The 24,375-nt window shown below is 44.2% G+C and overlaps 2 protein-coding genes and 1 long non-coding RNA gene across 4 annotated transcripts; all 3 read right to left on the minus strand.

Moving 5' to 3' along the window:
* Positions 1-9,317: 9,317 nt before the first annotated feature.
* Positions 9,318-14,083, minus strand: LOC103713891. Its single transcript, XM_008800945.4, has 3 exons — positions 13,480-14,083; positions 12,646-13,333; positions 9,318-10,461 (listed from the first exon to the last, which is right to left on the minus strand). Exons 1-3 carry the CDS (start codon positions 13,815-13,817, stop codon positions 9,412-9,414), a joined length of 2,076 nt encoding a protein of 691 aa, XP_008799167.2. The 5' UTR covers positions 13,818-14,083; the 3' UTR covers positions 9,318-9,411.
* Positions 14,084-18,002: 3,919 nt separating this feature from the next.
* Positions 18,003-19,109, minus strand: LOC120105490. Its single transcript, XM_039118029.1, has one exon. It carries the CDS (start codon positions 19,107-19,109, stop codon positions 18,003-18,005), a length of 1,107 nt encoding a protein of 368 aa, XP_038973957.1.
* A 2,883-nt stretch (positions 19,110-21,992) lies between these two features.
* On the minus strand, positions 21,993-23,543 carry LOC103713911. 2 transcript variants are annotated; one of them, XR_605128.2, is made up of 3 exons: positions 23,321-23,501; positions 22,616-22,714; positions 21,993-22,509 (listed from the first exon to the last, which is right to left on the minus strand). It is a non-coding gene; the product is annotated as an uncharacterized LOC103713911 (long non-coding RNA). The 2 variants fall into 2 exon arrangements; XR_005507896.1 differs by having other exon boundaries at positions 22,616-23,543.
* Positions 23,544-24,375: the final 832 nt, after the last annotated feature.

The following is a 24,375-nucleotide window of genomic DNA, read 5'->3' on the forward strand; positions in this document are numbered from 1 at the left end:
AGTTTTATGTCGTGCTAAGAAATTCTTAGCATCTTTTGACTAGAATTAATGGATCATCGATTTTGATCTCAGATCTGAAATATGCTGATATGAACCTCCGTCCTTCTAAATGTGAAGCTTGAATTTTTTTCAACTCTCCATCTGATTAAAAGAAATTGAGGTTATCAGTAGACCATGATGAATTTCAATCAAGAGTGGACTAGAGTTGTTTATGATCCAATCTTGTGATAGATCGGGTAATCGAGAGCAGTTGATACTTTGACAAAGAAACTTGATCTTCTTATTCAGAATTAAGATGTTGATTTTATGAATAATCTGGAGAGAGAGCTGTATAATCTTCACCCGTGAGTTTTTCTATTATTGGTAACTCCCGGGAGAATCTTGGCATCTTAAATTTAGTATTAACGGATTGATGGTGCCTTGGTTGGGCTTAGACCTGAAATGTTCCCTACTCCTAGCTATGACATCTTCGATCTACCTATCTAAAAGGGGTTTGAAGTTTTGCTAGGATAAAAGTTGATCATAAAATTGTAGGCAAGGTTAAGAGAAGAAAGAAGATTATAGATTATGAAAAGTATTTGATGCTAATGCTCTCACCTATTTTTGTTAAGCCGATTACGATCTTTGTGTGGACTTAATCAAAAGCAATTAATTTCTCGGGCCAAGGATTATAGCATCTAAGGTGGGAAGATTAGTCTTCTTTTGGAAGAGATCAAAAGAACTCCTATATCATAAATAGAAGGGATCAAGTTTTGAGGTGCCATGATTTTGCCAAAATCTTATCAGCAAACATTTTAAGAGGGAGACTAACCGAGAACTAGAGGGTGACTCGATGGTTGAATACTTTTAAAGCCTGAACCTTAAGGTATGACTAATTTCGAGGACGAAATTATTTTAAGGGGGGTAGGATGTAATGTCCGAGCCCAGAACCTACTAGGCCCAATAAGAAATGGGCCCAGTTAAGGGTTGGGCCCAAATTTCACTGTGGGCAGTGCTGTTATCATATTTAAAAAAAAAAAGAAATAAAAACGAAGGGATAAGACCGACAGGGAGGGGTGACCCTCACCCCTGCTGACAGCCGCTGCCGGCGCGCCGGAGACAAGGGGAGGCGGCGGCCAGTCCCGGAGCAAGAGGGAATGGAGAGGATGGGACCTCTTAGAGGGGGGTCTCATCCTCTAAATAATCAATTAAGCCTCTGCCGGCAACCCCAAATCACAGACCCCCCTAAACACCGAACGAGAGAAAGAGAGAGAGGGTTTGCCAACCTACTTCCGTCGCCGGAGGAGAGGCTCGTGACTTCTTCCAAAAGCTAGGTAAGCCCCCTGCCTTCTCTCCTCCTGATTTATTCAAGATAATAAAGAAAGAAACAAAGACAGAAAGGAAGGGGAAGAAACAGGGCTCACCGCGTGCGGCCGCTCCCTTGGTCTGCCAGCAGCCGACGCCCGCGCCGACGGGATCAGCCGCAGGCGCGGCCGTGGGCTCAGCCGCAGGCGCGGCTGTGGACGCCGCGAGCTCGGCGGTGGCACTGCCGACTGTGGCTCGGCCCTCCCAAACCCCCCTTCTTCCTTCACAGGGGAAAATGGAGAGAGGAAGAGAGAGGGTTTGGGAGTAAGAGAGAGAGAGAATATGGGGTGGTGCCGGAGGGGAAGGACCAAAGAAAAGAAAGAAAGAAAGAAAGAGAGAGGAGGAAGAGGCCGTAGATCCGGCCGGAGGAGAAGAAGAAGACCGGGGAAGCCGAGAGCTCGGCCGCGGGCTCGGCCGGGGATGCCGTGGGGCTTGGCCGCGGACGCCGCCGGTCGTGGCCCGTCCCCCTCCGCTCGCCATCCTCCCCTCCGCTCGCCGTCCGGCCATCGTCGGAGAAGAGAGGAAGGGGGAGATCGGGAGAGAAGGAAGGAAAGAGAGGAGGAGGGGAGGAAGCTTCGGGAAGGAGAAGAAAAGAAAAAGGAGAAGAGAAGAGAAGAAAAGAAAAAGAAAAAGAAAAGAAAAGAAAGAAAATGAGAAGAGAAAAGAAAAGAGTGGGTTAACGGGCCGGAATCGGGTTCGGATCCGAAACACGTTAAGCCCAAATTAAATTGGGTCCGAATCCAATTAAGCTGAGTTGGTCTCAGCATACCTAATTGATTGTAAATCAGGCCCAATTCAAGCCCAATTTAACTGACAGAAGGTCGAATTGACCTTGGGCTAATCCTGACTCAGACCCAAATGAGCCACGTTGACCAAATCAGAGGACCCAATTGGCTAGAAAAGGTTGGACCCAATTATAAACGAGGCCCAATCCTTTAATTAAAAACCCAATCAACCCAGGTGGACCCAATCTGGTTTTAAATCGAATCCCAAAGGCTTCAAATTGGACTTGGGCTAAATCCTTGGATAGGACCCAAGCAAGTAAGTTCATAGTATGATGAACTAAGAAATTTTATAATAAATGAAGGGGGAATAATGTAATCCCTATGATGTTGTTTTAGGTGATTGAGGATTAGTCACCTGGACTTGAGCAATTTGGAAAGCGAATTGAGGTAAGTAATCTGTCTTAATCCTATCGTAGATCTTGTAATACGTTTTATAAGATGAACCAGTGTTTTTTATACAATTTGAATTGTATGCATGATTAGTGAAGAATGTAAGTAACCTGTCCTAATCCTGTTATGGATCATATTATGTTATTAATGTTTCCTAAGCATTTATTTTAAGTATATATGTTTCATGCCTGATATGTTACAATGCATAAGTAACTTGCATGATCCCAGAAGCTATGGCTATGTATGCGACATGATGATACTGATATTTTAATCATGCATGTAAGTTTATAAAGTCTTAGTTAGCCAAGAGGCACTGTAACGGGCTCAAAGATGCTACTGATCGAATGCAACTGAGCTGGCCTTGCTAGTGGCCGAGAATAACTTCGCTGGCCTTGCTAGTGGCCGAGAATGACTAGCTGGCCCCGCCAGTGGCCGAATGGACTTCGTAGTAGCATCCGAGAGAAAAAGGACCACGGCATGCCGGGGGGCACGGTTTCATATGCATATATTATGAAAATTGTTGTGATTTGCACTACTGCTTTGTTTAAATCGCATACTTATTATGCCATGATGATTATTAGATAAACATGCATGTCAGCTTCTCAAAACCCTGATTTACATGTTTAGTCTACTGGTTGATCCGGTAGGATTATGCAGGATTACTTACTGAGCCGTGTAGCTCATATCCGTTTATTTACTTTTTTCTTTCAGATCCTCACCACTGATAGCTGCCAGAGACACGTTAATTTGGTATTAGCGCTTCTTTCTTTTGGGGTAAAGCAAGTATATACTTTTGTGTATATAAACTACGTAGAAGCTCTGTATTTGGGTACTGACCAGCATGTTGTACTAGATGAATACACATGAAAAGATTTGGTTGGTTTGACTACCCTATTTCCCAGGTATGAGGCTGCGTGCTATTGTGGGCGGTAGTCGGCAATAGCACGGCCGTGTCACGGATCCGGATCCGGGGCGTGACAGTGTTTGTGGAGGGCTTTAATGGGGGGGGGGGGCAGGTGGATCTTGGCGAAGGGGAAAGAGACACAGACCGGATGACGTCGGAAAGACTAAAAAGCTTCTTGGTCTGGAAGGTTGGGGCCGAGCACATCATACAGAGGGAAAAGAAAGATACGGCTACAGATTGGATACGAGAGGAGAGACAAAGAGGCGGAGATCGAAGTCTAAAAAAGATTCGACCCCAGTAATTGTTGCTGGAATTTGGATCCGGGGGCAACCAATGGGCCAGGAAGGAGGAGCTTCGGTGAGAATCGGGAAGCGGCGGTCCGGCGGCGCACGACGTCCTCCGGAAGACCTGTAAAAAACCGGTGGCCGAGGTTTCCGGCGCCGACCCTCCGATGCTTAAGTCAAAGGGGGCAAGTGTATGAACGAACTGTAGTAGTGAATAGTCGGAATTTCAATCCCCCCTCCTAAAATGGAGAAGTTCCCCTTTTATAGAGGGGGCTGGATTACCTGTGATGCGACGGGGCAAATGATCTGTCGTACAATTGGGCATGCAGTAAAAATTAATGCTCGATCGTGCGAATCAATGCTGTTACTGTAGGAGATTAGGCCAAAGCTCTTAAGTCGTCGTGGAGTCATGCCATCATTCGTAGCCAAGCAGATTTGCCGTAAGAGGCTTGATGTCCGTAGACAACGGAAGCCATACGCTTTAATTGTTGAATAGGCTGAGGGCCTGTAAGGGCCATGCGCTTTGATTGTTGAGTGAACCAGATGCCTGCAGGACCCATACATATTAATGGTTGACGAAGGCAAAGCGTAGTCTTTCGGTCGCGCTGCGGGGGATGTGACCTCAGCGCGCAGGTCGGGCGTCTTCGGATTGGTAGAGCTGTTCGGATGCTTCCTGCTCGGAGGGGGTCTGCTCGGTCGGCCCCTGCTCGGAGGGGGTCTGCTCAGTCGGGCGTGGCGACATATTTTTCCCCCAACAGTGATCAATTGGATACCGGATGAAAGATAGAAGGAGTGAGTAGTCTCCTGCTTTGTGACACCACGCTGATGCTGAGAGATTATAGTAAGACTGCAGACTAGGTTGCATTTTATACTGTGCAGCACTTTAGCGAGGTACTTTGACCACATTGGAGGGCTCTTCCCTCGCACCTGAGCCAAGTTCTAGTTTTTGGTTGGCTGGTGACTAGTAGGATGAGCAGCCGTTATAATAATAATAATTAAAAAAAAAAATGGGGGAGGAAGGTAACCAGGTTCGCACGGAAGGATCGCCTCACGCCAGGGTGGGGAGACATCACCACGCGGATCTCATGGGCCATGGGTCTTGCCCTGGTTGGTTGGCGAAGTCTAAATGAGAGTCGCTAGGATGAAACTGTAATTTCAAAAAATAAAATAATTTTGAAAATTACTTGACAATATAGATCTATTGCATGGCAGAAAATGATGCTTTCAGGTTGTTTTGCGATAATCACCTGCAGCACACTTTAAACGTCAACTTCACAAGTCTGTAATAATTCTTATGCACGGATTTAGAATTTGAAAAGTGGAAAGCAATGAATACCACCTACCACCAAAAACATAGCAACATGGATCCCCTCAGCATGTTTATGTGTCATCATGATACAAAAAGTCAAGTATAGGTGCTCCCGTCATTTGGTTTGACGGGCATGCTGTGGTACATTCTGTCATCATAATCTGAAAATTTTGCCTAGCATACCTCTAGCTATTATGGCCAATCAATATAGCGAGAGTATATTGGTCGGAAGGAATTGAACTCCGAAATAAAAATTGTAACAATTTAGTACCTCATCCAAAAAGACTATCCGGAAGGTATTGTTTGGATTTCTTGGTCCTGTATAAGTACCCAAGATCTACCCAGCGAATAACCGATATGAGACTAAACACACGCCCGTACGGATCCTCACATACTCCTCCCGTTCAAGCCCTGACGTCCTCGTCAGGCTAAATGTTCAAATCCATTCAAATCTAATCACAAACACCACGATCGGTTCGTGGTTAACCCCAATGGATCCGTGCTGCAGTGTCTCCTAGTCCACATAAGTTATGGGCCGGGTCCGCTCTGATACCATTAGTAACAACCCAGGACCTCATCCAAAATGGCTAGCCGGAAGGTATTGTTTGGGTTCCTTGATCCTGTATAAGTACTCAAGATCTACCCAGCGAATAACCGATGTGAAACTAAACACATGCCCGCACGGGTCCTCACAAAAATAAAAATAAGTGACTACTATTTTAGCTATTTGGTTGGAGAGTTTCATTTTCCTTCTGATTCTAAGAAGAAATGAAAATCCTCTAATCCCTACTCTTCCTTAATATTCAAATCTTATTCCGATTTCGATTTCGGTCACGACCAAATGCATCGGGAGATATGGCCATTCTGATTCTAATGTTAATCCATTCTAATTCTGGTTCTAATCTCTATCCCTGCCGTGAAACCCTAACTATATCATTAACTTCTCCTCTAAGGATTGAAACTTGCAGAGGCATCGAATAAGCATCAATGGAATCTCAATTATTGTTATCAGGCATGAGGTGTCTGACCTAGGTACATCAAGCCAGTAGGAGAATCCAGTTACATGGGGACTCTTACGTTCCTGCTATGCAGATCTCCATACTTATCCGGAAGAGAGCTTCGGTTCCTAACACCTCTTCTTTACCTGATACGATGGAATTCACGCGAGATTCTCACACAATTAATCCTAACATAGAAAAAGAAAGTGAAATATCGTGCGCACTTAGGTATTGTAAATTGATATTTATGCAGTGTAATTGTGGACCAAGGAAAAATAATTAAGTTGGTCTGCTGCTCTCTTGAGCAAGTGCGAGGGCAGAACTGGTTTCTAGGGTGGCTTAATAGCTGCAGAGATTTAGACTAATGAGCTCTGAATAAATTTCCCCACAAAGCTGAGGATACCGGATCTATCTACGTAGCACATTTCATTGTTGAACTTGACATGCCAAAGGTTTGAGGCTTGGATGTCGGCCTACCATGGGTAAGTTTTCCTTTCAACGTACTCATAATTTGACAAATCTAGCAGAGAGCATTTCTCTGAACACAGATCCGGCAACGGCACTACAGACAACAATATCTGCTTCTTAGCATGTGGTTCGGCATGGGAATTTTAGGCGTTTGGCTCGAGCATTTGGGATCTGTTCACAAGTTAGATTGCTCGATAAAATGGATCATCATCAAATGGCCGCATCTCAAAAAGATTTCACTGATTGGTGGTTTCTAGGCTATACAAAATATATTTATTCAATATTGTCCCCATCTGCATCTAATCCGTTTTAATGGAGAAGTTTAGCAGTACATGATATCTCGCAAGTTCGGTGGGTCATACGTTTTGTAATTTACTGGTTTGGATAGTTTTCTAGCTTTTCATTCGGATTAAATGAAAAAATATAAGAAAAAAAAATATTTCAGATTCACTGATGTGAACTTGAAGGGAAAGTTGTAGTTATATTATACTGGTTCTGCCAGCAATTTACCAAGGCTACCAACAAGCAGGAAGAGTTAGATATTTGTTTGCTACACTTGGGTTAAGATCTAATGCGTGTTTTCTGTAGGTGGTTGTGAAGGGGAAGCCAAGATTCTACCTGTTTGTCTGCTGGAGGATCTGATGCTCAAATTTTATTGGATTTCTGCTCTTGGAAGTAGATCATGCTGACATGCAAAAATAAGCTCTTATTTTAATGTATTTTCAAAGATGTGCTCTTATTTTTAGCTTTTGTTAGCTTGGTTGACCAATTGGTTTATTTAAGAAATGTATGAATGGATATAATTGCGTATAGATGCAGATATGTGGCTTAGTATTTTCTGAGATCAGCTTGGGAATTAGCCGAGCATGTATTTTGTCGGTAGAGAGCACAGGGTCGTAATGACCGAGCTCAGGAGTTTGCTTAATTGATTACTACAATGGACTTAGGCAGCAAAGCTAGGTTAAAGCCGAACCGATCCCAGTCTTCAGATCATGTGAAAATAAAATGGCAAACATGAATTCACATAGATCAGGTAATCACGAACTTGTGTACAAATTTTTCCTGGTCGTAACTCACCCAATTGGGCAACGATGGCCAGGCTTGTCGCTCCCTCCAACCCAATTTGAAGCCAGGAACGAATTTTTCTTGGATCTATTCCAATTGAATTTGCCAACCCCCAATGCTATCTGATTCATGTTTGGATTTAAAAGACCCGCCTTGTCCTTCTATCATTTTAAGCAGTTGAGTTTGATAGTACTCTGAGGTGGTCTTCGGTTGCAGAATAAATTGGGGTGGGGGGAAGACGGGCTTCGAACACCGGTGAAAGAATGAGGCGGAAGGAATAGGCTGCATTTAATGTACATTAAACTCTGCAATAATTTTGATTTTATCTCAAACATTAAATTCCCTTTTTCACTTTTTTTAAGTATTAATAGAGTGGATAAGAGCAAAATAATAATTAAAAAATAGGGACAAATTTATTCTGCACCATTTTGATGGAATAGACTTAAAAGCTGTAATCGTATAAGCATAAATTATAGTTATTTACAAATTACAGAGATAGCTTAGTTTGGAGAGCATAATTTGATTCTTGATCAGCACGATATATTTGTTTCTAGTTTGCTAAATTTCAGAAGATAAATAATTTCATACTATTATTTTCTAATACAGAATTTATTACTTTTATTTTTTTCCAAATTTGATAGATTAAATGATTTCATGCTATTATTGAATTTATTATTTTTTTCAAATTTTGATAAGCTAAAAGGTTCCATGCTATTATTAGCAAATTTTGAATATTCCCCGGTCAGCAGTGATGATAAACATGGAAATGCAAGTATTATTATAAAAAATAATCATGATTTGCGTGCAAGAGGATATAAAAGGATCCTACGTTGATGTATATCGTGGTGTCTCAGTTGGCTCATATGATGTGGGACCAAGTCAGAAGCAACAAGAAGGTCCAAATGTCCGACTTCTAATATCATTCGATTGCTGGATCATAAATCAATATACATGAACAGAGTGGTCTCGTTAACACATCAGCATTGCAGCGTTGGTAGGTTCATGCATTTCAATCCATGATCCAAGGGTCTGTAGCTGCACGGGACCATCAAATGGTCTCGTCACCGTCAAACCCAACTCTTTTGAGAAAACAAAGACTAATTTCAAACACGATAATGATGAGTGGAGATTATAGTCATCTATCAAAATAGTTCGAAGAATTCGAGTTTCATCTAATTGCATGTCAATATATACAGTGATAGAAAAAATGTGAGATATCTCCACCTCTTCGGATTAGACTGACTTTCTTGGTATTAGCCTCGGTAAACAACTTCGATGAAAACTGAGAACCATTTCAAATAAAAATCAGCAGTTACGACAACACCGTAGTTAATGCAAGATAGTTTTTACGTTGTAAACATGCAGTTGACTGTTAAAGAGATGGTCTGAAGATTCTCAAATCAGCTCATTGAGAGATTCTATTCGATAAAATTTTTCTTCCATAATGTTGTTTCACTATTTTAACTTTTTGCATGTTATCCTCAAAGGAACAAGTTCTTTTATATCTTAGGTCGGTTCGATTTTTACCGGCCTCGCATCAACCTGAAATTCAGCGAAAACATATAATACTGCGCCATGGTGCAAGTTGAGCTCAGTATTTTTCCCCAGGCCATAGCTTTGATTGTCCGTGCTTTTGGACATGATCCCCCACAAAGATCACGAAAACGCCACAAATAGCATCATCTTTAGCTGTCCGTTGACGGCGCTCTCACTACAATTTGTGAAAGATTTAGCCAGAAGGAGAAATAATGAAAAAAAAAAGACAAGAGAGGCCCAAAAATAAATAATAATAATAACATGAGACCCTTACAACTAAGCCCCCAGTAGGGTACTTAATTTACACCGAGAGTGCGGCCGACCGCCCTCACTTCCTTCCCCGCTTCCTCGAAGACGCCAGCGGAGGCTTGGCACGCGCTGCCTCCGCCTCCTCCCTTGCCTTCTTCGCCGGCGGCGGTGTAGGCGGAGCCGCAGCCCTCTTCGGCGGTCTCCCCACGCTCCTCTTCGCCGGAGCGCTCGGCTCCGACGCTTTCTTCGAGTGGTTCGAGCCGCCTCCCTGGCGAGACCTCTGGTCCTTCCGGCCATCTCCTTTTACCCCCTTCTTCTGTTCCGCCGCTCTTCCACTGCCCCCGGAGGACGATCCCTTCAGCTTCTCCAGCAACGTCCCGTTGGGCGAGGGCGAACTCCGCTTCATCCGGTTCAAGAAGCTCACGGCGCTTCGCTTGGAGGCTGCGGCCGCCCCACCGCCGCTCTTCTTCTCCGCCTTAACCGCCTGTTCCGCCGCGGTGGTCTCCACAGGCTTGGATCTACGGCTCGGAGCGGGAACGGAGTTCAGGCTCTTCCCCGCCGCCGCACCTCCAGCCCCTCCTGCTCTGCTTCCGCCGCGGTTCTTATTCGTCCTCAAGCCTCTTGCCGCGGATCTTTCTTTGTTATTACTCTTCTTAGAGCTGAGGTTCTGCTCTTCGTTCTCCCGCTCCCTCCGATCCGAATCATGCTTCTCGTCCCTCTCCTCCTTCTTGGCCTTGGTAGAGATGGAGCTACGCTTCCGGCACGCAGTTACGGGAGCTGGGGAGGCGGACTTCTCAAATAACGAGCCGGCCAGGTCCGGATCCTTTTTAAACTTCGGCTGATGAGGAGGAGGCAGCGATAGCGGCGCGGGCTCCACCGCATTAGGCAGTCGGTCCGGCTTCCGAATTGTGGCTGCCATCTCCTTGGCGACAAGCTGGCGGAGATGGACGGCGGCGGTGGACTCCGGAGAGTGTTTGGGGTAGAAGACAATGGCGTTGTTGCAGAGGAGCAGCAGGTCGCGGAAGAACTCCACGCTAGTATACACCCTTCCGCCTCCGCGCTCCATCTTCGCTCGCACCATCTCCAGGTCCACGTGTTGACGAATTACACTCCGATATCGACCGGTTTCCTAGAAAAATTTATATAAATAATATTATATATTTAATTAGTTACCCCGAGAAAAACAAAATATTACGATACAATAAGCCAATATATATGGTAAACAATAGTGAGAATTCCAAAACTCGTGTAAAATTATAACACCACCGCTACTAGGACGGTTCAAATGTACGGCTGGAATGCCATCACCCGAAATCAGGGACCCAGTGGGTGAACGGTGACCACACGCCATCAGTTTCAGATTTCTGACGGACAAAAAAGAAAGCTCCCTAGAGAAAACAAAAACTCATGAGATCTCAAGGCGAGAAAGAGAAAAAAAAAATGATGGGACTGTCCCGATCACGATCAGAGTCACGTAACCATTCGGTTCGACCGTTCGATCACAACCCTCGCGAACCCCGCGATTGATTGTGAATTGGCCATGTCCCAACCAAATAAAAAAAAAATCCCCGCTCGTTTTCGTTTTCCGTAAGGGCTCGACGCGACCGTTGCAACACATTCCGTTCTAGAATGACTCGACAATGTAAATAATAAAACGCGACGGACTTGATTGGTCGTGGCGACAACTCCGCCACTAACTTGATTTCTGCCACGTAGACATGTTTATCTGTAAACTGGATAAGAAGAATAAGAGGCCGACTATTCGGCGGGGGATCACCTTTACAAGTGTCACGGAGATTATCATCCTCTTAACGCTAATCTCAAATATGAATAGATTCAAATAATAAAAATATGAATAGTTATATGTATCTCCAATCTGGCTATTATGATTCAAATAACAAAAATGATATAGTTCCGGTTTACCATCCCTAAAATCTTACCTGACAACTCAATTAGTCAATCAGATGACAATACGTGTCCAATAAAATTAATAATCAACCAAATTTTTAAATAATCAATATGATCAATTACAGCTTTGCATGATTTTTATGTGCTCCAAAAGAAATATCACGATCGACAAGCAGACAAGAAAAATGTCACGACACACCTAAAAAAGAATATCTTAATTATTTCGATCAGCGAATATGAAAAAAACTCAACTACTCACCTATGAACCGCACGATCATAATCATGCATATTCATATCTCCTCCTCTTTAAATACTAAGCATGAAACCTCCTAGATCTAGAGCAAAACCTGAATATCATATTCTGATACTTTTATCTCTCTTTTATCTATTTTCTCTCGAAATTTTATCTGACTTAAATATCGATAAGATTCCTCAACTAGACACATTCTGACGATCTTCTAATCATTTTTGTTGCCGGTAAATCCTAAATCAAACTGAATGAGGTTGGAGCATTGCTCAGCTTACTCTGAGATCGGTGAGAATCAAACTGAATGAGGTTGGATGAGACCGATGTGAGAAAAAAATTGGTCACCTTCGAGGATAACCTATAAGAAGTTTACTTACCGAAAAGTTTTCAGCGAATGATCCACTAATGCCTAAGTCAGAATAATAGACTGATTCTATGGAAAGAAGAAAATTTGTTGGAAGGAGTCTCCAAACGAGCTTACCCGAGAATCCTCCTAGTCACCTTTTTATATAGGATAATATATTGATTCATTACCTAATTTGACGTAACGTAACTTAACCATATAGTAACGATCGGCTACACATTAATAACGTGTTAACCGTCCCGCGTGAGCAGCACGCTAGTGGCAAATACGTTGATCATGTATTAACTGCAGTGTCACCATAGCTGCTGGTCTTTATTAGTGCGAGCAGACTGGCATCTCGATTTTTACCGAAGTTGTTCATCTCAATTAATATTCTTCACCTCAGTTAATGTACACAGATCAAGAAGGCCGGTCTAACCCAAGATCAAAATATCTAATATTTTTTATGATTGTAGAATGGCTCTACATCGTGTTATACACCTCTAGCTCAATTGGGCAGAGCGACACTCATATGTTAGATTGGGTTTTGAGCGGCAACAAATGACAATCGAGACATCAATAAGACAATATGCCATTTGTTGCCTCAAAGAAGATTACGAGATCGTAGGTTCAAATGTTCAGATATCGCGGCTAAATCCAACTTTCTAAGCTGCTCTCACTTTGTTCCTCGGAAAGTGGAAACCACAACTTATGCCCACGCTAGCGGCAGTGCCCGACAACGGAGTACAGTGAACTTTATTTTAGTGATAGGGATTCCTATATACCGGATAAAGCACGCGAGAAATTGAAATTACCTGGCTCTCGAGCCGACGCTCGAAAACGGAACCATACTTGTTCGACCGGATAATCTCGAAGAAGGACGCCAACGGCTGTGATTCAGCGGCGATCCGCTTGGCGATGAGGGAGTCCTCCTGCTCGTCGCCGCCGCCGCTACAGCCGGTAACCACCTTCCTCCGCCATCCCCTCCGCCGTCTCGACAGACTGGCGGAGCTCTGGACGTCGCTGCTCTCTTTCTGACCCTCATCCTCCGCCTCGCCGCCCTTCGACTCGGCCACCGACTCGCCTGACTCCCCCCTCTGCGGCCGCGGTAGGTCGGCCTCTGCCGCCACCGCCGCCGCCGCGCCCTTCGCTATCGTGTCCGAGCTCCCGTTGTAGGATCCCTCCCCGGAGGCCTTCTCGCCCCCACCGGCGGCCGGATCGGCTTCCCCTCCGCAGGATCCAGGCTCCACCTCCGGCTTTCCGTCCTCCCCTCCGGGTTTCTCCTCCTCCTCCTTCAGATCGGTCGAGTTGGACTGCTTGCACGACCTGCTGGAATCTCTGCCACAGATCCGATTTCCGGGTAACGACCCCGGCGTAGATTCCGGTGATCCGCCGTCTATTTTCTCGTCATCCTTCCGATCATTTTCTCGCTCGCCGGATCTCGCCTCCCGCAAGCTTCGTTCGCGCTCTTCTTTGAGCTTTTTTACTTTTATTTTCAAAGACCTAATAGAATAAAGAAAATAACTAATCATATCAATATATCAAACGTTGTAAGCCCCAAACCGTCGGATTTCCATCCAACAGTATATAAAAAGATAAGCCAAAAAACAGCTAGAAATAGAAAGAAAGCGAGGAATGGATTTCTTTACACGATCGAAACATCGTATCGTTCGACCTCCCGCCGGAGCTCGGCCACGCGGAGCTTCCGGAGCTCCTCGAGCCAGGGGACTTCCGCCGCCGCCGAGTCATCGCCACCGCCGTCGTCGTCGTCGCCGCCGTCGATGCCGTCGGCGAAGCGGCGTTGAAGGTCGCGGTAACGCTGGCGGCAGCTCTGCGGGGTGAGGAGATGGGCGAAGGGGCTGCGGGCCTGGAACTCCATGGCGACGGAGTCCCAGCTCCGGGTGCCATGTCGGTTAACGGCGCAGGCGAGGAGGAGCTCCTCCCACGTCCCCCAGATCTCTCGCTCCAGATCGCTGGATCTCGCCATCGATGAGTCTCATCAAGCTGCCTCAATCGTCACCTCAGGTACGCGCCCTAGGGTTTTCCCCCCCTCTCTTCTCCCCGTTTCTAGCTTTTCATTTCGTTTCTTATTTCATTTTTTTCCCTTTTTTATAGTTTTATGATTTATTTTTTTTTCTTCCCTCCCCGTTCTCTTCTACCCGTTCTCTCCCTTGTTTGGGGCGTATATAAGGTTTTGGTATCGAGCACGCAAGTCCATTGAGCCAGCCATTTCTTTTATTCTTACGCCAAAATTACTCCCCTTTTTTATAGATAATTCGTAATTACGCGATTGACCGGGGGTTTTAAGTAAGCCAAAGAGCTGAATGGGGACGGAATGACGAAATTGCCCTGTTCGTGTTTCTTTTACTTGTCGTTTTATTTTGGGTTTCGTAGAAGAAATGCGATTTAATTCGGGGGAAGGAGTGGGACGCGAGACCGCTTCTTCCAGCGATCCACATCAGGTGACGGTATAGAACACAGAAGAGCTGAGGCATCAAATCAAAGTTCGACCTGTGGAGGGGCTCCGATTACGTGGCTCGCTGAAAATTACGGATGCCGAAGTTTATATTGTGCGTTATCGTGTTTCGTGAGGCGGTGCGGCGGGTTTTATGAGCGAAAAATGAGGAAGCCGGGTGGTCCAAATGCGGCACTTGGGTGAGGCCCCATGTCAAGCATGCTTGTACGCCTAACAATTCTAAATATTATATTTCGATATTTGTACTTGATCAAAATCGACTAAGTTGGTGCAATAAATTTTCCTGTTTGAAGCCATTATGGGAGTTAAAGACATTAGTTCAGAGGCGATGTTTTCATTAGTTTTTACATTCTTAACTATCCTTTTATCATAGATGTGAATATTTCTGATCCCACATAGCAAGATATTACTGAAGCTCAAAATATTTGTCTTTTAAAGGTATTACATAAAAATGTATAGTAAATTTATCTTTTAGAGTTATCTTTAGAAATATATTATTGTGGATAACATATAGAGGAGGCAATAAATACAATTGCCCTATATTAATAATTTCTACTGAGTGTATCAGATCCTATAGTCAAGGAGAGTATTATGTTTGTTCTTGGAAAAAGCTATTTATCGAGTGAAAAAAGAAAAAATGTTCGATCATTATAGATTTTTATAAAACAAAAAATAATAATAATAAAATAAATAGTTAAGTAGGGATTTTTGAAAGATTAAAGTGGCTACTTCTAAATAGCCATGCAAGCATTGTATTAATTTTCCATATAAAACTCTTTTTTTGTAGAAATTTTGCCATAAGAAAGTTGTCCAGAAGCACCAGCAATCGTGGATTGTAGGTAAAATTGAGCTATAGTAAATTACACATGCTAATAAAACATACGTCCCTACACCAAGCTTTATAATACCAGTGATTCATGAGCAGGGGTAAAAAAAGGTTTATAAAGAATCAAATCGGCTTATTCTAAATCAGCTACGTGGGAAGTAGTCTGTTTGCCATGTGAAAGCTGACAAAATATACCAAGACTTTATCAATGACAAGTAAAAGTCAATTATAGTAAGGTACTAGCAACCTACATGGGAAGCAATCACCTCATTTTCACGACCAAGGTGGTGAAAAATTCCAGTGAAGTAGCAGTTTAAAATGGGTTACGTTGGCTATCCAAACAAGGCACGTAATTCTACCACCACCACCAAAAAAGCCACATAATTATCATCGCGTGGGTACGTTTAGCATGTCACCAAATACACTGCATTCAATCCTGAAGCGAACAAAGTCAATTTCTTAACAGATCGAGCCATATTTTATCAAATCTTTTAAATGGAAATTTGTATTTTTTCTAATATTTTAATGAAAGAAGCCCATAATTAGTGAGCTACATGATAAGAGTTTGTCCTCTTGATAAAGGTGAGAGATTTCAAGTTTCTAATACAACCACCAAGACACTTTATTAGTTTGGTAAGTTGGCATTTTTATGAAAACCAATGACACTATCAAGCATTGGTTTGTATCATTTGATATCTTCAATAGACTATTATTGACAAATACATAAATTGCATATAGTAGAACAAGAAAAGAGACATTAACCGTTCACTTCCTTTAAATAAATCAAATTATGTAAACCATGGCATATCGTACCAGTACAGAGCTGTTGATGATAATATAAAAGATTGTTCTAGCTAGTGGAGAAGATTCTGATGCCAGAATTTTCATCCTCCATTGGCTCCTTTTATTGTGGGTTACAACAGTATCCAACGTTGGCTAGCAGGGATCTAATGTCCCAAGGCCTATTAACCCAACAACCCAAGGACAAATAGTACCCATATCCATTCTACTTGCTCCCCGTCAAAGATCCTATCGTGGCTCTTTTTGGTAGCCGATGCGGAGTTAGAGACTGTTGCAATTGAGCCTGGCTTGTTGGGATTGAGGTTATATAGCTCACGTGAAAGTGCTCACCTTCCTCCATATGAATCCACCATAGGAACGCTCGAACTTCCATCGTTCATCCACCTGCATAAATCTCTAGGCGACCTGTGGATGATCCAGTATTGGTTGATTTAGAAAGGTGAATCTTTCTTTCATGCGAAAGATGCACCCTTATCCTAGCTTAGTGATGCAGGCCGAACCTATCTTAGGCTCAAACTAGGATTAAAAGGATGCAAAGTTGATTTGATAGCACCTCTTATATTGTTAGAACCCATCCGATGATACAAGACTTTCATCCAAAGGAAATTAACCATCAGACGGATCTGATGGTGGTAAGGCTTCCAAAAGCCCTTCCATTGAAGGAACCAAGTCCAGCCCCAACTTGTCAAAATTCAATAGTGCATGGTACACCACCCGAATCTATCAAGTCTAATCTAGATAGCTGTTACGCCTCTGACCTGAAATCGTGAGCTGGGGATCGCGGCAACCGCCATATACTCATAGAAAACTCTCCCCACAAACATGTAAGGCATTTCATCATGATATCATAATCAAATCAGGCGGCAAAAATAATTATGACGTTCAAATTCTAATTAATTTAATCAAAGTCTTACAAAACCGATAAATATTCTAAAGTCTTGCATCAATTTTAAAGTAAAATCTAGTCTAAATAAAGATATCAAAATCTTATCTCTAATCGCTGTCCAATGATAACTCTCCGAGTCAAACTAATTTTTAAGATATGTAAAAACAGTAAAAAATCATATAATGAATTAGACATGCCAGTAAGCAATAAACACTTTAGCTAGATAAATCATGCAATAAGCTAAATAATCATTAACAAAAAAATAGGCATATGAAATTCATCCATTTAAACCAAATCCAGAGATGCAACATTATTGAAATATTATGCATGCTAAATTCAATTTTTCTCAAAATCCAAATATCGTTCATAAATTATTTTTTTTTCAAATCATCAAATTCAACTCGACAATTAAAAACTATGACCATATCAAAGTACTACTATATGACCTCAATGGCAAGGTATCGAAACACTAACGTACAATCCCTACCGACCGGGTTGATAAATTCGGCGCTTCGATATGCTAATGCATGCTTGAATCCATTCAATGACAACGGATCGCTGCCCTTGACCACATCCTATCTATGACCGTTGTGTCCAATCTAATATGTTAATTTCCATACATTCTGATTCATCAAGCCCACTTGTTAGTCATGAAACCCAGAATTTATGAAAGCATCTCTTGCAACTTCAAGTACAAATTTTGATAAAGTAACTGAAGATATAAAATCCCGAATATTCTCTTTATGTTTTCCGATTCATTCATTTCCTTTTGATTCCACTACAGCTTGGTTGATAGGGATAATCAATGCAATCCCAAATATAGCGTGACAGTGTACCTTCTAATATATAATACATACAAGGTTTCAGCCCAACGGAAAAGTCGATTCAAATTTTCTCATGGTATCCAGGCCTTCGATCCGTTCAGATCCGGCAGCGTCTGCTTGAGAGATGAAAACCTTCGCGGACGATGAAAAATGTGGTCTAATAAATGACTTCCATCACAAAAACATAAATTTTGTACACATCAAACTCGCCAACAAACGACTGTACAAGACCGCAGCACAATAAGGCTAGCCTTAGAAACTTTATAAACATATTATTTTGCATATAACGCACGCCACGGACTACGCCAAAACGCAAGCACCCAACTCTTAATCTAACTCGTCCAAACTACGAACTGCTTTCAGATTTTTCCGGCGCCCATCAAAGCCTTCTTCAGCTCCTCGCTCACCTCGTCCGCCGCCACTTTCCCGGAGCTCTCCTGCGACATCCCATCGGTCCGGCGGTCCCTCTTCCCCGCCGCCGCCTTATTCCCGCCCTTCCCAACGTCAGCGCTGCCGGAGACCTGACCTCCGGCTACCGGCGCCACCTTCCCGCTGCCGATCTCAGCCCGAAGCTCCTCCACGGCCTTTCTCAGCAGCCCGTTCTCAGCCTGCAGCGTCTCCAGCTGCCGCCTCACCGACAGGCACGCCTCTGCCACGTCGCCGCCGGCGACGGCATCCTTCTCCTTCGACTTCCCAACGTCCAACGCTACGTGTTCGATCGAGATCTTGTTCATCACAAGCAGCGGGAGCTTGCTGAGCGAGATCCCGCCCGCCGGCACCCTCCCCCAGCCAGCGTCCTCCGCGTAAGCCGCGCGGAGCTCCGGCGGCATCCTCAGCCCCCAACGGAACCTCACCGCGGCACGGCTCCGCAGCGGGAGGACGCTCCTCGCGGAGATCTCCGCGCTAGAGAGGAGGCCTTGGATCCCACCGCCTCCGGCGGTGAAATCCGTCAGGAATCCGTTCACCTTCTTCCCGATGTGGCTCCCGTTCTCCGGCCGGAACCCGATGACGGGCGTCTCGACCCCGTCCACCGATCCCTCCCTGTCGGCATCGAGGGCGATCTTCCTCCCGACAGGGGGAGCGATGACGGCGGAGCCGGTGGTTTTCTTGATGCTGAAGTCGCCGAGGCGCGGTTTGAAGATGATGGAGAAGGTGGGGGCGCCGGCGACGGCGCCGGCGCCGAGGAGGTTGAACTCGGCAGTCATCGCCATAGGAACGCCACAGGGGGAGCCGAAGGCGCCGATCCCGGTCTTGACGACGAGGCTGAAGGGGTTCCAGGAGTCATAGGGGCGATAGGAGACGCGGAAGCAGGGGCCGTAGTCGAAGGCGGTTGCGAGGTCGAGGCGGAGCTCCCGGGACTCGCCGGCGGAAACCCCGGAGAGGAAGGGGAGGCCGAGGATGCTGATGGGGATCTTGGCCCTCACGAGGGGCTTCTGGTCCTCCCGAAACCTGATGGAGGCCTTCATGGCGTCCTCCTCGGCTTAGGGTTTCAGAGCTCGACTTCGAAGCCCTCGATCGATCGAAAAGGAAAAATTCGGATTCTAGGCCACCATGGATGGATCGAAGAGGGGGAATTCGAGTTCGGGAGAGTTTAGGGTTTTAATAATTGGGGATGGGAGTGGGAAAGCGAAGGCGATAATTTCTAGCTGAGATTACGGGATGCGTTTTTTGATTCGAAGGGCGGGCGAGTTGGGTCTATCGCACTGTGCACCGAGTTCAGGCCAGAGGCGAGCCGGTGATGGCTCGGAAAAGCACTGAGAATAGCCCTCCGCTGTCTCTGAAATTACGACTACAGCCTGTATTGTGATGGATATCCGTACGCCTTTTTAAAACTGTATCTGCGCTGGGCCGGCCTTGACTCATCCCTGCTGGGGAGCGCTTTCCGTGAGCTCGAGGAAGAAGGTGCTTCGGGGAAAGGTGGCACGAGATAACTGTTGCAACATACATTTTATTTTTAATCGAGATTTATCGCTCTTATGAGATCTTCTCTTGTTGCTAAAAAGTTCATTTGCTGAAAAGTTTCTGATAGGGGATCTTCGATGTTTAAGTTAAAATAGTAGAGCAACGGCATGGAAGAGAGAAAATCTATAGAATGGAATTTTTAAATGAACTTACTTGAGGTTCCCCGCGCTACCCATTAATATAGGATAAAACACAGGTCCTTTACCTAATTTAGCGTGACATACTGATATGTCCTAACTGTATGGTAACGGTTGCTTGTTTACAACGTAGTAATCATCCGATTATGCATTAACTATGGGTCACCATGACTGCTGGTTTTTATTAGCATGAATTAGGTGGCACTTTAGTCTTCTCTGAATTTATTCACCTCTATTAGGCAATGCAATCATGCTGATTATGCATTAACTGTATGTCGCCACAACTATTGGTCTTTATTAGCACGAGCAAGGTGGCACTTCAATTTTTATCGAATTTATTCAATATTTTTCCCATCAACTTCATGAAATGGTTGGTTTGGTGGCATGTAGCAAGAAGATCAAATAAATAGGCACGCCGCGAGGGCATAAAATAAATAGGCATGCTAGATCTACTGGTGTGTGTGCAAGCCTTCCTCACCTACACGAGGGAGGACTGCCACATGATTTATAATCCATGTAATCACCGATTAAGCTGGTGAATCCTTGTTCTCCAGGTAAACGAGACGACTATTTTAATTTCCTGCTGCCTTAACGTTTTGTTTCTTTCTAACCCACGGCAGCATCATCTTCCAAGCTACTTCTTCCGCCAACCGAAATTCAACCCGACGAAGCTCGGTGGGCTGGCTCTAAATCCGACCCGACGAGACTGGATGGCTAAGTTGAAATAGCGAGCAGCAGTTGGTTGGTTTTTGGTCTGCACGAACTAGAAGATTCGCTCAAAACGGAGAATCCAAACTGTAGATAGAAGGAAGAAACATTAAAAGTTGCATAGCGGAGATCTAAGAGTACAAGCTAAGTGGTGGAGTAGGAGCAAAAGGCATACCTGGACCTCTGATAGCTCGGGACACCTGGGGTTCTCTTTCTGCTTCGGCAGCTTCTCAGATGGTGTTCTTCACCTGGGAACCCCCACCCCCGAGTTTCCTCAAGGTCAACTTCGATGGATCGGTTTTGGATGGAGGCGCGCGAGGTGGTGCGGGCTTTGTGATACGGGACCCGCACTCCAGAGTCGTGGCTGCAGGGGGCTGTCAGCTGTTCGGCATGTCGGTCCCCGGGGCAGAGTTACGAGCTGCCTGGGCCGGCCTTCGATATGCGAGGCAGGCTTTGCAGGCTGGCTCGATTGTGTTGGAGGGCGACTCAGCCACAGTCATCAGTTGGATTCAGAAGGGGCTGAGGGGTGAGGGCTCAGACCACCCCTTGGTTCGGGACATTGGGATGATGTGTGGGGTTGGGGTGGCCATTCAGGCCAAGCATGTATTTCGAGAAGCCAATGGGGCAGCCGACTGGGTGGCTGCCTTCGCGGCTCATCACTCAGGATACACCCTGTGGGTGGGGGAGGGGGAGTTGCCTCTGGCTCTCCGTGAGTTAGTATTTTTTGACTTTATTGGGTGTATTCGTACACGTCTTGTATGAAAACCCGCTTTTAGCCAAAAAAAAAAAAAAAAAAGGCATACCTGGACGCCTTTCAAATCCGATAAATATAGCCATATAGGAGCGAAGCATAGAACCATTTTTCAGAAAGAACCACTACCAGTAAACATGCGTATGGTGATGGAGATTTCCGTCACTATACCGTGTTTTCGCTTACTAATACGGAATTTCTGATGGGAGCTTCCGTCACTAAATTGGTTATAAAAACACGCGTCACTAAATTCTTAGTGACGGTGACGATTCGGTCACTAAACCCCGTGATAGAACCGCCGTCACTAAGCTGTTACAAATCCAAAAATTAAATATTTAAAAAATTATGTATTTTCCGTCACTAACCAGACCTTGAGTTAGTGACAAAGATAACTTGGTCACTAATTTATCACAGAATTCGGTCACAAGTTTGGTTACTGATCTGTCACAATCTTCGGTGATAGATTTAGTCGTCACAGACATAGTCACAAATTGTGTCACTAAATTTGTCATTAGTTCCGTCACTGACCTAGTGATAAGATTGCCGTCACTAATTTGTCACAATTCACTCAGCAAATTCAATTTTTAATAACCAAAATCATGTTACTAAGTTTATGGCTGCTCGTCACAATACTTGGTAAACAATTCAGTAACCAAATTTGGTCACTAATCACATTCCAATAACCTGGTACATTTGGTACATTGATTGGCTCATAATAATAATAATAATAATAATAATAATAATAATAATAATAATAATAATAATATCAGTAATAGCAGAGGCATTTAACATTACGCAAAAGTCATTTAACATGTCATTCAAAATAGGTATCAACATGTCCTAAATCCATCAAAATCAAAGTCTTAAAGTATATCATAGAGATCAACAGAGATTTCCTTCCTCCTAGAAATGCAAAGACCTATCATCTAAGGCAAAAGCAATCATAATGAAGCATGATCAGCAGAACCAGAATCACCATTACTCCCCTGATCTGCATACCTTGGTCCAAAGCTAATCTCTTCTCTCATCTTTTGGAGAATCTCCTCTTGCCATTTTTTCTTTTCGTGCTCAAGAATACCTAGAAAGTCTTCACGCATGTACAGCTCTGGATCTTGATTTGTAGAAGTGGAAGAGGATGATGATTGCCCAATAATTCTAGTGAGATTCTCCATGGGACTAAAGCCATATATAGACATAGCCATGAGTTGGGACACCAGTTGCCTCAAACCATAAGTCATAATTATGTGGTGGAGCAGCTGAGGTGGAGGCATCACCATATTTTTTGGAGTATTCAGCTGAATACTTTATCTGCCAGTTGATTTGAAAGAAGAGAAAAACATGATGCTGGATCAAATAAGAAATAAACATGAGCAAGCTCAATAATATTTATGAATTATAAAAAAATTATACTTACCATGACAGCTTCACTTCTCTTTTCCACATATCCTCTCATGCCTTGTTTTGTCTTCTGCGTCCGATTAAAAGATTCAACTATTGTTGGCTCCCTACCGAACTTTATTTTTTACAAAAGAGAAAAGAACAAATCCATTAACATATAATGGGCTGATTTGAGATGACTGAACAATAATATGAAAATTATTATAGAAATCTAATTGAATAAAGATGTGTACCAGTCGTTCGTCATGATTGACAAATGCAATTGATCCTCCACAATGTTTAGAGTGATGGTGTGCGTGCAGAGGGCTAAGCATGAATTTCAGAAAATTTTTATGCGGAAAGAACGGGTTAAACATTTTAACTCATAACATGCTTGATATTTTAGATATTTTAACTCTGGTATCAATCGAAGACAGTCTTTAACTGCACATCGCATATGGCGCGGGCTCAGTCCCAATACATAGGGTGACACCCGCGCGTGCCTATCAAAGCACTCATCACATGAGCCCCCGGGTGGAGAGCCACGCTTCGTCACACAATCACGTGTGAGAGTTTCTAGGAATCGGATAGTCTCCACTAATCCTTTGCTTTGACACCAAATATCACAAAGCCCTCATATTCCGAGGATTGTGTGATTCAAATAAATATGCATAAATCACAACTTCTTGTGATTTGAAGATTGAGATCATATCTCAACCATAAAAGAGATCAGATCTCTTACCTTTAGAAGGAGGTTCCTTTAAGGATGCTTCGCAGCCGCACAAGCATCCGGCCTCGATGACTCGTCCATGCAAAGCTCCGGAATGATCAGCTTCCTGGGGAGTGCTAGCTCGCAGGGAGGCAGAAGGTTGGCTGAAAGGGAGAAGAAGGAAGAAGATGGACCTTCACAGCTCAAGAACTCCTTCTTGGGCTTTCACCTTCAGAACTACTCTCTCCTCTCACTCTCTTTCTCTGGTGCTCTTGATGTAAAGAAGAAGGAAGAGGGGTGGCCTATTTATAGGCCAAGAAGAAGGTAAGGTGTCCCTATGAGGTGTCCTGCCAGGACACATGTCACACATGCAAGAAAAAAAGGTGTCCTGCTCTGCCACGTGTCACGCATGCAAAGGGATGAGGTAGCCTGGAGGGCGATGCCATGGATGACCTCATGAGGCAGATGACGACTTGGATGACATCAGGAGGAGTGTGAGGTGTCCAGGCCCGCCACATGTCACACATGCAAGCAAAAGAGGTGTTCTGCTCCGCCACGTGTCACGCATGCAAGCAAAAGAGGTGTCCTGCTCCGCCACGTGTCACGCATGCAAAGGGGTGAGGTGGCCTGGAGGGCGATCACTGCTTTGTGTAATGAAATATGATTTTGTCACACAGGTCTTTAAATGTTCATGACTGTATGATATACTATTAACAGGACGATAGTATTATCGGGCGTAGGTCATTGTGTATCATATTTGTTGGTTGTCTTCCAAACCAAAGAGTATAGAGATACTAGTATGGTATATAGGTGAATGGTAGTGTACGTTCACTGAACGTGACCAATTGACGGACTCTCTCTTGTCAAGAGTTGTTCCGAGTGGATATGGGTATATGTATCCTTTAGAACTGAGATTGCAACCGGTGGCTTGCAAGCAACTCATTGTACTTTGGTGCCGGACTACCTGGATTTCTAATCCAGCGACGAAAGGTTTCTGGATCCAGTCAAGTACTTGTGGTAGTCAGTTGCAGATCAAGATGGGATTGACCTCCCTTAGAAATAAGGGTGAATGCCTTGTGTTTTCAATT

Source organism: Phoenix dactylifera, unplaced genomic scaffold (assembly GCF_009389715.1).
Source record: "Phoenix dactylifera cultivar Barhee BC4 unplaced genomic scaffold, palm_55x_up_171113_PBpolish2nd_filt_p 000299F, whole genome shotgun sequence".
NCBI classification, from domain to species: domain Eukaryota; kingdom Viridiplantae; phylum Streptophyta; class Magnoliopsida; order Arecales; family Arecaceae; genus Phoenix; species Phoenix dactylifera.

Bases quoted from the DNA above. Each gene is read 5' to 3' on its own strand.
- LOC120105490 (XM_039118029.1), bottom strand. From the start codon at position 19,109: ATGAAGGCCTCCATCAGGTTTCGGGAGGACCAGAAGCCCCTCGTGAGG.
- LOC103713891 (XM_008800945.4), bottom strand. From the start codon at position 13,817: ATGGCGAGATCCAGCGATCTGGAGCGAGAGATCTGGGGGACGTGGGAG. The intron at 13,334-13,479 runs GTAAAGAAATCC...TTATTCTATTAG, and splicing joins CGATACGATGTTTCGATCGT to GTCTTTGAAAATAAAAGTAA. The intron at 10,462-12,645 runs GTAATTTCAATT...AAATTTTTCTAG, and splicing joins AGCGTCGGCTCGAGAGCCAG to GAAACCGGTCGATATCGGAG.